The sequence below is a fragment of the Amphiprion ocellaris genome, chromosome 15 (genome assembly GCF_022539595.1).
Source record: "Amphiprion ocellaris isolate individual 3 ecotype Okinawa chromosome 15, ASM2253959v1, whole genome shotgun sequence".
NCBI lineage: Eukaryota > Metazoa > Chordata > Actinopteri > Pomacentridae > Amphiprion > Amphiprion ocellaris.
The window spans coordinates 23,441,461-23,452,306 of NC_072780.1; the positions used below are offsets into that span (position 1 = coordinate 23,441,461).

The 10,846-nt window shown below is 41.0% G+C and overlaps 1 protein-coding gene across 4 annotated transcripts; it reads left to right on the forward strand.

Annotated features, from left to right (window-relative positions):
* Nucleotides 1–1,001: 1,001 nt before the first annotated feature.
* Nucleotides 1,002–9,863, forward strand: tmem200b (transmembrane protein 200B). Of its 4 annotated transcripts, none has more exons than XM_023294996.3 (2): nucleotides 1,002–1,541; nucleotides 4,409–9,863. In XM_023294996.3, exon 2 carries the CDS (start codon nucleotides 4,459–4,461, stop codon nucleotides 5,713–5,715), a length of 1,257 nt encoding a protein of 418 aa, XP_023150764.1. In that variant the 5' UTR covers nucleotides 1,002–1,541; nucleotides 4,409–4,458; the 3' UTR covers nucleotides 5,716–9,863. The 4 variants fall into 4 exon arrangements, with proteins under 4 accessions (XP_023150764.1, XP_023150748.1, XP_023150772.1 ...); XM_023294980.3 differs by having other exon boundaries at nucleotides 1,002–1,536; XM_023295004.3 differs by having other exon boundaries at nucleotides 1,002–1,270.
* Nucleotides 9,864–10,846: the final 983 nt, after the last annotated feature.

The window sequence follows — 10,846 nt, forward strand, 5'->3', positions numbered from 1 at the left end:
GCTAACCAACACCACAGACTATGAAAGTTGGCGATTTGTTTCCAGCTTTCCTTACTGGTTTTGGCTACAGAATATCCAGACAGCTGTATTGCTTTTGGCCCGTGTTATATATATATATTTTTACATCTGCATATTTGTTAAGAATCAAAGTAAGCAACTTAAAGTTTGGTATTATTGTGACTGAAAAGTGTATAGACATAATAAAAAAAGGCATCTGTTATTATATGTAATTAAAAAAATGTAATTGTACTTGTTTGTATTAGTGGAAAAGTGGTACAAAATGTTAAAACAATGCAAGACTAACCCAGAACCTGCAGCCAAAAAAAGAGAAAATGAACAAAAGGCTGGATGGACCTAGTGTCATGTCACAAACAAGTAGGTCTCCTTAGGCTAAGAAGGACACTTGTTTACATGAGTCTTACTTTAAGACCCATTTATCTCATCCATCCATCCCTTATCTATACACCATTTAATCCTCTGTAGGGTTGCTGGGGAGATGGAGTCTATTCCAGCTGACTTAAGGTGAAGGCAGGGGACACCCGAGACAGGTAGCAGTCTATTGCAGGGCCACACAGAGACAGACCCTACTTATCTTATAAAATTTAAACTGGGGATATTTATCTTATGAGTTGTATGACTGATTAAAAATATGACTTTATCATCACTTTCAGATTTTAATCAATTTAAGTTTACATTAAAATGCATATAACTGTACAGTATATGAGTTCTCACCTATCTCTATATGGCAGTCTTGCCTGCATAAGCATCTGATAAGATTGAGTGACCCAAAAAAATAAAAATGGTGGTTTTATCTCCAGTGATTTGCTGGGAAAAAAATCAAAGAGACGTTGTTCCATCCCAGTGCAAGTAATAGTTTCATCCCGACCACCCCTACAAAAACTGAGGCTCCCCCACTGACGCAGTTCTTGTCGTGTTGCTGCCTTAGTGCCTCCTTTATTTTGAAAAGCAGAACGTGTATCGCTAGGCGGCCAGTTGCTGCTCACTTTCCAGAGCTGCTCGAAGAAGCGGCCACGGAGCGGAGGGGCAGGGCTGTTCTGACCGTCCTCACCATCGGAGGAGCTCTCTAAGGACTTGTTCTTTTCCAGTCCTCTCACTTCGCTGGTGTGGATATGTCAGTACAAGGCTCACTGATTGTGTTGAGTAGCCTGAAACATGGAGAATGTTCATCTCAAATGATCTGGATGGTATATATCTCTGAACTATGAACAAGCTGCAACAGGATCCAGGATATACAGGCAAGTTTTCAAAAGTGAGCGGCTAGTGAATGACTGAAATGGAATCCTACATTTGGACTTTTAGACAACACTGTGTTCATTCATCAGCAGCCAGTCCTCACTGCAGTCTCAACTCTTACTGTAAATTGTGTCTCGGGGATGATAGTGTGTGGAGCTGGCGGACTGCTTTGTGTTGTCGTAGAGGAATGCAGCAGCTCGGTCAGACAGTCTGTCTGTAACCTCCGTACAGCAGAGAGATAGTCCGGCACGGTACGGCAAAGCACTCCATGTCTGTCCGTCGGTAAGGTAAAGAGAGAACGCTTCATTCTTATCGACTGAAGAAGCTATACAATTTTCATATGTGAATTCTTGCACTAAGATGATTTGAGCAGCCTTATTCTACCTCTGTCTGGGCTACAAAGCTTATGGAATGTTCGTATCACAGGAAATGAGACATTTTTAAAGGCATGTTTCACCCTTCCACACTCAGCAAGGTTGTCACGCGGCATTATGCCCATACAGCTTCTTTATTCTCATCATGAGCCCAGCACAACTTGTGGCTTCCAGGGGATGAATTGTCCCTAAACCAGCTCTCTCTGCTAGCTGGAAAGCAGCAGACTCAATATGATTGTTGGTCTGTGACACACTAATGCATGCTCCTTGTGTCAGGCTGAACAGTGACGATGAAAGTGCTTTCCAGAACATATTGCGCTTTTGGACATCTGATGATTCATGTGTAATTGCATGAAATCACAGCAATCTGGAGTTCTGAACATGCATTAACAGTCAGGTGCAGCCATATATCACACCCTCACCAACACAACTAGTGTCAGACCTGGTCCACTGAATCAGCTACTGTTATCATTTCTCCTCCAGTGGACATGTTTGTGATGCTGCAGTCATTCCAAAATGAGAGGGACACACAAATACCATTCTGCTATAAGACTGATGCAGTGTTTGTCAACATACTCTGTACAATTGTCCGGAGTGACGAAAACATGGATGACATGAGCTGAGCTCTAAATTCATGTTAGAAAAGATAAGCAAGATCCAAATACTAAGAAATATCATTTTGTACATAAAAAGACACAACAACATGTGAAGTATAACACATTTAAGATGTGCCCTCCGCCTTTTTAAGATACCAAAAGTAATTGTACAAACTAACATAACCATAAATCAAATTGTCACTTTAAATATTTGGTTGCAAATCCTTTGCAGTCAATGACAGCCTGAGGTCTGGAACCCATATACATCACCAGATGCTGGGTTTGGTCATTGTCCATCTGCACCGTGAAGCGCTGTCCAATGAGTTCTGAAGCATTTGGCTGAATATGAGCAGATAATATTGCTCGGAACACTTCAGAATTCATCCTACTGCTTTCGTCAGCAATCACATGATCACTAAATATAAGATAACCAGTTCCATTGGCAGCCATCCATGCCAAGCCCATGATACTGCCACCACCGTGCTTCACTTATGAGCTGGTATGATTTGGATATTGAGTAGTTCCTTCCCTTCTCCAGACTCTTCTCGTCCTATCCTTCTGCTACAGGTTGATCTTTGTTTCATCTGTCCATAGGATGTTATTCCAGAACTGTATCAGCTCTTTTAGATGCTTTTTTTTTTGGCAAACTCTAATCTGGACTTCCTGTTTGTTTTTGAGGCTCACCAATGATTTACACTTTGTGGTGAACCCTCTGTATTCACTCTGGTGAAGTCTTCTCTTAATTGTTGACACAGACATGCCTACCTCCTGGAGAGTGTTCTTGATCAGGCCAACTGTTGTGAAGGGTTTTTTCTTGACCAGGGAGAAGATTCTTCTGTCATCCACCACACTTGTTTTCTGGGGTCTTCCAGGTCTTTAGGCGTTGCTGAACTCACAGGTGCCTTCTTTCTTTTTAAGATTGTGCCAAACAGTTGTTTTGGCCATACAAAAGGTTTCTGCTATCTCTCTGATGGGTTTGTTTGGATTTTTCAGTCTAATGATGGCTTCACTGACAGTGAAAGCTCTTTGGACTTATTGAGAGCTGACCTCACCAGATTCCGTATGCAAATACCACACTTAAAATGAACTCTAGGCCTTTTATCTGCTCCTTGTAAATGAAATAATGAGAGAATAAAACACACCTGGCCATGGCACAGCTGAGCAGCCAATTATCTAATTACTTTTGGTCCCTTAAAAAGGTGGCGGGCACATATAACACACATAGGAGTTGCATATTCCTACACTGTTCGCCTGATTTGGATGTAAATACCCTCAAATTAAAGCTGAAAATCTGCACTTAAAGCACATCTTCATTGTTTCATTTCAAATCCATTGTGGTGGTGTACAGAGGCCAAATCCTGAACATTGTGTTAATGTCCAAATATTAATGGACCTGACTGTATGTAAAGAGCTTTAATGAAGTGTGAGGAGTTCCATCTCCATCTCCATATGAATATTTACACAAGGGAAAAGGAGAAATACTTTGTGGTGTGTGACAGTCTGAATGGTGAGAGCATTTTATATTATTTGTGGACCTTATTGCAGTCAGTGTATTTGAAGGTGTTTTTCCATTTCCCTGCTTTTTGTTTTTGACCACGTAGGAAATATCACATGTGCAAGTGTTTCTTCACTTTTGTTTGTACCTTGTTGAATTTGCAAGCTCCCAGTGTCAAAAAAGTTTGAAACCAGTCTGAGGAGCTTTACTGCAATTGTTTTTAATGAGTGACTTGTGTTGAAAAATAACATTGAATGATATGTTTAGCATTTATAAGTGGTGATAGCATGTTGTACATTATACTGATTTCATCAGTCTGGTCATTGCATTCAGCCTACTCATTCGATGTGATTGATAATTGATTGATAATGAGAGGAAGGCGGGGTAGAGGTACTTTTCTCTGGTTAGAATAAATGTAAAATTAAAAAAAAAAAAAAAAAAAGTCATATTTTGCCATCTATCAGGCCAAATTTGAAAAACGTAAGCTGACTGATGTATTTTCCACGACAAGAAACAGGCTTGTACAGTTCCTCTACCAGCAGATTGAATTTTCACTGTATGGTTAACATGCTTTTGTATATATGTTCTCATTTCTATAAATATCTCTACTGTGTTTAAATTAATGGATGCAACATTCAGACAAACTGTTATAGCTTCATTAACTCTTGAAATTTTCTCGCTATCAAAAGTCCTCTGACAGGTTGTGACCAGCAACGAAAGCTCTCAAGTTATCTGTGCCATGAAGACCAAGAAGGCCAGAGGAGTTGCCCCGACTTCACCTTCATTCCGACGAAAGACTCGTTTCACCTTACGAGGAAGAAAGACAAAGGACGGGGTTATCCAAGGCAAGCTTCGCATTCGCTCCATGCCCGGAGTGTTCCTGGTGCTAGGAGTCATTGTGGTTGTTGTCGGTACTGCTCTGGCTGTCGCGGGGTACTGGCCTTATCGGATATCAAGATCGGCTATCTTGGGAGCTGCAGAGGGGGAAAGCATCTCTGAAGCACAGACTTCTGGCTGGAGCATGGGAGCTAAAGGCCTTCTTTCCACAGCCAGCCTCATCCACAGTGACCGGATGAAGCTGCTGGGACCTGTCATCATGGGGGTGGGACTTTTCATCCTCATATGTGCCAACACTGTTCTATATGAGAATAGGGACAGAGAAACTCAGATGCTGTTGGCTCAAATGCGCAGTGTTATCTGCTCTGTGTCTGCAGCTGTGCCCTCAGCAGACCTTAAAGAAATAGCAGCAGCCAACTCAATGGCCAAACACTACAAGTGGGTGAACAGTCTACCAGCTGCACATCTCAATATCCTCTGTCTGCAACAGCTGGCCAACTCTGAGCCCTTGCTCCAGACCAGACACACCAGAGACCAGGAGGACAGTATGGAGGGCATCTACCAGCAAGCTGTTCTCCAGACAGAAGCCCTTCATCACCAGGAGTCAGAGTGTCCACCTTCTCTGCACTCCTCCTGTTCTAACTCATGTAATTCCAGCCAGACAGACTTGAATACACAGTTGAGTGCTGTAGGTGGTGGAAAAGCCAACTTCAACACACAGGCTCCGCCGCTTGTCAAGCTTGATGTCTGCCTGGTGTCTGCCAGCTCCATGTCCACCCTGGGGCTGGATGAGGTGGATGTCCGTGCTGCCCAGCCAAGACGGTGCCACAGTATGAGTTATAGGACTAATCCTTACGTGGCCCAAACTGGTGTGAGGCTGGAGGAAGGACTCCTCACATCCAGAGAGAAGGGTCAGGTAAATCAGCTAGTAATCACTAGCAGAGAGGGTGGTTCACAGGATTGCATGAACATTCCTGGGCAGGTAGCTGACACTGCAGAGGAGCAGACTCACCAAAGCTGGCCTCGGCTAGATCTGGGCAGCGGGAGACGATATCTGAAACTGGAGAACAGAGAGGACTCAGTGGACAAACTGCTAGACCAGTTAGAGCAGCAGTGCTCTCATTTCGACAAGAGTTTTGGGTCTGGGCCTTTCCAGTGATGGCTGCTTTTGCTACACAGTATAGAGGATACAAACACACTGATGACCAAGGCATAATATTTTTCCTGGATTATAAAACTGCTTTGTGTTTAGACCATTTGGAGTATGATATTATCTCAGAAAAATCTTCCAAAACTTGGACCCTTTCTCAATCTTGAGTGGAATATTGATAGACACTGGTTATGGTCTCTGCTTGGGAGAATGTGGCAGATGTTTTATACAATTCAAGGAGAAGAAGACTATGCATCTCCTACATGGTCACAGATGAATGAAGCAATTTGACAGATTGTTTACTTCTGCAGTTTGGAATGGTATCAATGCAAAAAAATCAACTGGTATCTTGCCAAAGTGGTTTGTCTGTTTCCATGACACAGTGTGCACAACCCAGTGAAGGGAAGAAAGACCGGTGGAAGGGGAGGGGGATCGATTTCACTGTGCAATCAATTTTGAACCAAACTACCTGGATTCCTGAGCCTATTAAGTGCTGACAGCTCTTCACAAATGCAACTGCTATATTACATGGGACTTTTTTCTTACTGAGGTCCTATACTCCCATTGCAATGCATGGCAGTGATGTACAGAATGCTACATCTTAATCTTTATGCAGAATAATGTAATTGTCGTTTTAGTATGTATACAAAACAATGATAGTTAAAGGATAATTCTGTTTTATCACAACTTGGATCTTTTTTTCTCTGGCTTGGCCATCATTTCTGGTATCATTTATGATAAAGTTGTACTCAACTTTCTGTCTGTCTGTACCCTCAGCACACGGGACACACAACCCCACATGTCCTAGTAGGCTTCACGCACATTAGTCCATATTGCAGCTATGTTATTATTTTGGTATATTGCATACATTTCAGTCTTGCTTTGCTCTTTTGTTCTATAGACACCATCAGACTTTATTTAAGGATCGAAACAAAAACCAGATGTGAATAATAAGTGAGTGAATAAAACTTGTCAAACAGAAAAACACCAAAAGTCAAATATTCTGAATGAACCACCAGCTGACAAATCTTTTAAGATGAGTCATCAATATCGAACCTCTGGGTGAGATCTGAGTCTGTGGCCATAGGTGGCAACAAGTTCAGCTGCTCTGTAGTTAGTCGTTTTTGGTGGTGTTAGTCCACATTTCAGATTGTATAAAAAAACATTCTGTTTTGCAGTTGCAGACAGGAAAAGATGCAGATAGTCAAGGAAATCAGACACTAGCCAAAATGTACATGTTAGGCAATACTGACTGTATTTCACAATTCAGCATTATTTTCCGTGGTTTGGGAGAAAAGTCGAATAAACGTGACAAATAACAGTTTATCAGAGAAGCATTTCTCCAAATATAGGGACGAACAGAGGACAGCACGTTTCCTCACCCATTCTGTCTCTAGCTTGCATCTGCAGGTTTTTCTGTTTAACTTCAACTTATGCAGACACATTGAAAATGTGTATTGACATGTTAAAGTTATTGTTGACCTTACGCTTAATTCTGTTCAATGAGCAAGGCTGCTCTTTCAGCTACTCTACAAAATGATACCAATTATTTAACATTTTTATTTACTGTACATGTGTTTGCACTGTGTCATTCCTCTGTGCTTTTACGGAAGTTCGGTTACAACACTACATTTGAAGTCTTCCTATTAAGCATTTATAAGCAGTGCATAAAAATTAATACATGGTTTGTAACACACTAATGTAGATCTAAGCAAATAGGCATTTTTTTCATTTGTCAACTACAATTCCTTTTGTGGATACCAATAAGTGGAGGCTGCAGTATAAACAGATAAAGAATGATGATAGAATAAAACACAGCTTTAATAATAAACTTATGTTTATAGGTGAAGTTGTCATTGCTGATGTACTGTACAACAATAAGCACTTCAAATGTCCTTATAGCTGCCGACAACTGCATTATAGTGTGTTACAAAGTATTAAATAATCATGTAATATTTAAAAATGTTAAAGTGTTCCTAACTAACTCATTTGTTCTGCTGGTAATTCGTGTTATTATTAGTAAGGAAAATGACTCATGTTATGAAAATAAGACCCAAGTGTGAAAAAAATATCCTTAATAATGATGGAGAAATGTTTTATGTTGTCCATCTCCTTGTTAATGCTGCATTATCTTAATGTAATTAAATGAAAGCAGGGATGCCTCCTCCTGCCGGTCTCCTGTTGATTTGTCCCCTTTCAGAATGCAGCCAGTATTTATGAGGAGGATCACCCTGCCCAAATGTATCCTGCACTCTCGCTACCCATCCTTTGATCAGCCGTCAGACTGGATTGTGCTGATGAGGCAACCCTGCAGCTCCACTTAGATTTAGAGAGGTGAACAGTATTACTGCTTACCGCTTGGTGTGTGTCATAGAAGAATATGAATCACAATTTCATGGGCCCCCTGCTCCTTGCCTTGCTTTACACCATGTGAAGAAGTGCAGAGGTGACTACCCCTTGGTCCATGTTTAAATCAACACTTTTACTCTGGTTTTCTTTCTGTCTGTGCTTCCTGTTCTGTATGCAATGTGTGGCATTTTGTGTTCTAAATGTATACTAAGCAATATGAGCAGTCTGACAGAACAGTCAGTGGCTGTGTTTTGCACTGTGTCGGCCACTAAATTAAACAACAACCATGCCTGTGTTGCCAATTTAAGGCAAAGCAAAATCCACTCCTGTTTGCTGTTGTCTCATTTTTTAATCTGCCAGTTTAATGGCTTCTCTATGCAGCATACAATCATCTCTCCATCATACTACTGCATACCCTTACCTTGAAGGAAACTTTACACTTCATCCAGGCTGAAAACATCCAGCTGTGATTTGGACAATTGAGACCTACAATCATATTATTAACTGATGAATGGAAATGTGAGAAGTGGAGTTTTTGCTCTCTTGCTCCACAGTACAAGCTTGATATTTTGTTCATAACAGGGATGTGTTGAAGTGGCAAAGGGGAATTCCCCAGTTGCAATTATCCTCAGCAGAGCCTCCTGCACACTCCACATGGTTCCCTTCTTATTAGACTTTATGGTTCCTTCAGGGCAGGAATGTGGTCTCTCATGATCTCTTCTCATTTAACTGGTCATTTACAAGATGGCTTCAGGGTTTCCAACAGCTCATAAAGATAGCATGCAGGGCCCCCTGTTTTTTGCGGCAAATGCACAGGAAGTTTGAAGATAACACAATTTATCAGTTCCAACAAACAAACATTTGTTTTAGCTCATTTCTGCAAATTATGTAGACATTACTGCTAACACTCTACAAAAGCATACATATATTTTATGTGTTTTTCTAATGTTCCACCATGCACCTCATATTTATTTTATCACAGTATGGAGACCAATTTGTCACAAGTATTATAGCATGCTAATATGAAGAATTTGCTGCTATTAATCATTATGAAAGCAAACGCAGCAGACATGATGTTCAGTGTGAAGGATTACCTGCTTTAACCTACACACGGCACTTAAATTAATCCCTTTTTAATTTTTTTTTTCTGTTGTGTTTGCCTTTATTTTGAAAGGGACAGTGGAGAGAAGAACAGGAAAAGCAAAGAGTGTAGGAATGACACACTTCAGCAGTGTATTGGCTACTCAGAATATTTGTACCTCCTTGTGCTTTTCACTCTTGCCACTCGGCTACAGTGTCTCCCTAAAATACCAATATCTAAAACATTCTAACATGTTTTGAACAGAACAAGTAAGGACTGATTTGGCAATTTCCCACTTAACTATGACATGATGATATTAGTGCATTAAAACAAACTAGTAAATACTCATCGGATAACTTTTGTTCTTTAAATGTGGCTCGAGGATTGCTCTGCTAATTTTGGATGTTGGATGTTACCTTGAATAACACTGAGTTGAATAAATGCTCCATGAGGAGTGCACCACCAATTATCTGTCTTCATTCGTTCTGCGAGCCAATCAGCCTTACGACTCTGTTCTTTCATTTCAGTTCTGCCATTCTTCCTTCTAGGCAACTGAACGTGCAACCTTCCTCCTCAACATCTATACCTTATACGGATGTCCACATGTCCTACCTTCATCTGGGACCCCACCCCCTCATGCCTGATGTTGCTTGTCACTGGAGTCTAACAGACAAAATGTTGCAGAAATGTGAGCATGGTATAATAAATAAACGTGTCTCTACTTTCATATGATCTCTCCTTATTGAAGTATAGTAACAACATGCATGCTTTTCCTGCAACTTCACAGTTGTACTTGTAAAGCTGATGAACAACATATTTTAACTGTTATGAATGAAACTTAATAAAATCCTACTTAAAGCACATTTATGACACTTAGGGTTGTTGAATGGATTTACCTCATGAAAATGATTTCACTTGACCAAATCTGTTGAAATTCACTGACAGATATTTAATTCTTAGCTTACACACCTAGGATGCAAGTACATTTGATACATTTTGGTTTATAGTTGTGAGATACCCATCAAAAAATGAATGTCATGTCTTTTCTGGCTCTTTTGATTTGATAAATACAAAACTTTGAGTTAAATTTAGTCTTCAGTATCTCATCACAGTCAACATTGGGATTTCAACGTTGGGTGGAGAGAAGACAGCCTACAGGGATGAGGTGGCTCAGCTGGTGTCCTGGTGCCAGGAAAACAATCTCTCCCTAAACTCTGAGAAGAGTAAGGATATGATTATTGGAGAGGTGGCTCAGCTGGTGTCCTGGTGCCAGGAAAATAATCTCTCCCTAAACTCTGAGAAGAGTAAGGATATGATTATTGGCCCAAGAAAGCGAGAAGACCAACACGCCCCACTACACATCAATGGGACTCAGGTGGAGAGGGTGAAGACCTTCAAACTGCTTGGTACTCACATCAGCAAGGACCTCAACTGGATTCACAACAGATTGTCAAGAAGGCTCAACAGAGACTCTCTAAGGAAGCTGAGGAAATTTGGATTATCCCCCAAACTCTTCAGCAACTTCTACAGATGCACAGTGGAAAGTGTCCTGGCCACGTCTATCACAGTATGATATGGGAACTGCAGCAATAAGGACAGGAAGGCTCTCCAGCATGTCATTAAGACAGTACAGTTCATCTGTGGACCAGCCTTCCCCCCACTACAGGACATTAACATCACCCAGCTCACAAAGAGAGCCACAGCATCATC

Excerpts from the sequence above, each read along its gene's own strand:
- tmem200b (XM_023294996.3), top strand. The coding sequence starts at position 4,459 with ATGAAGACCAAGAAGGCCAGAGGAGTTGCCCCGACTTCACCTTCATTC.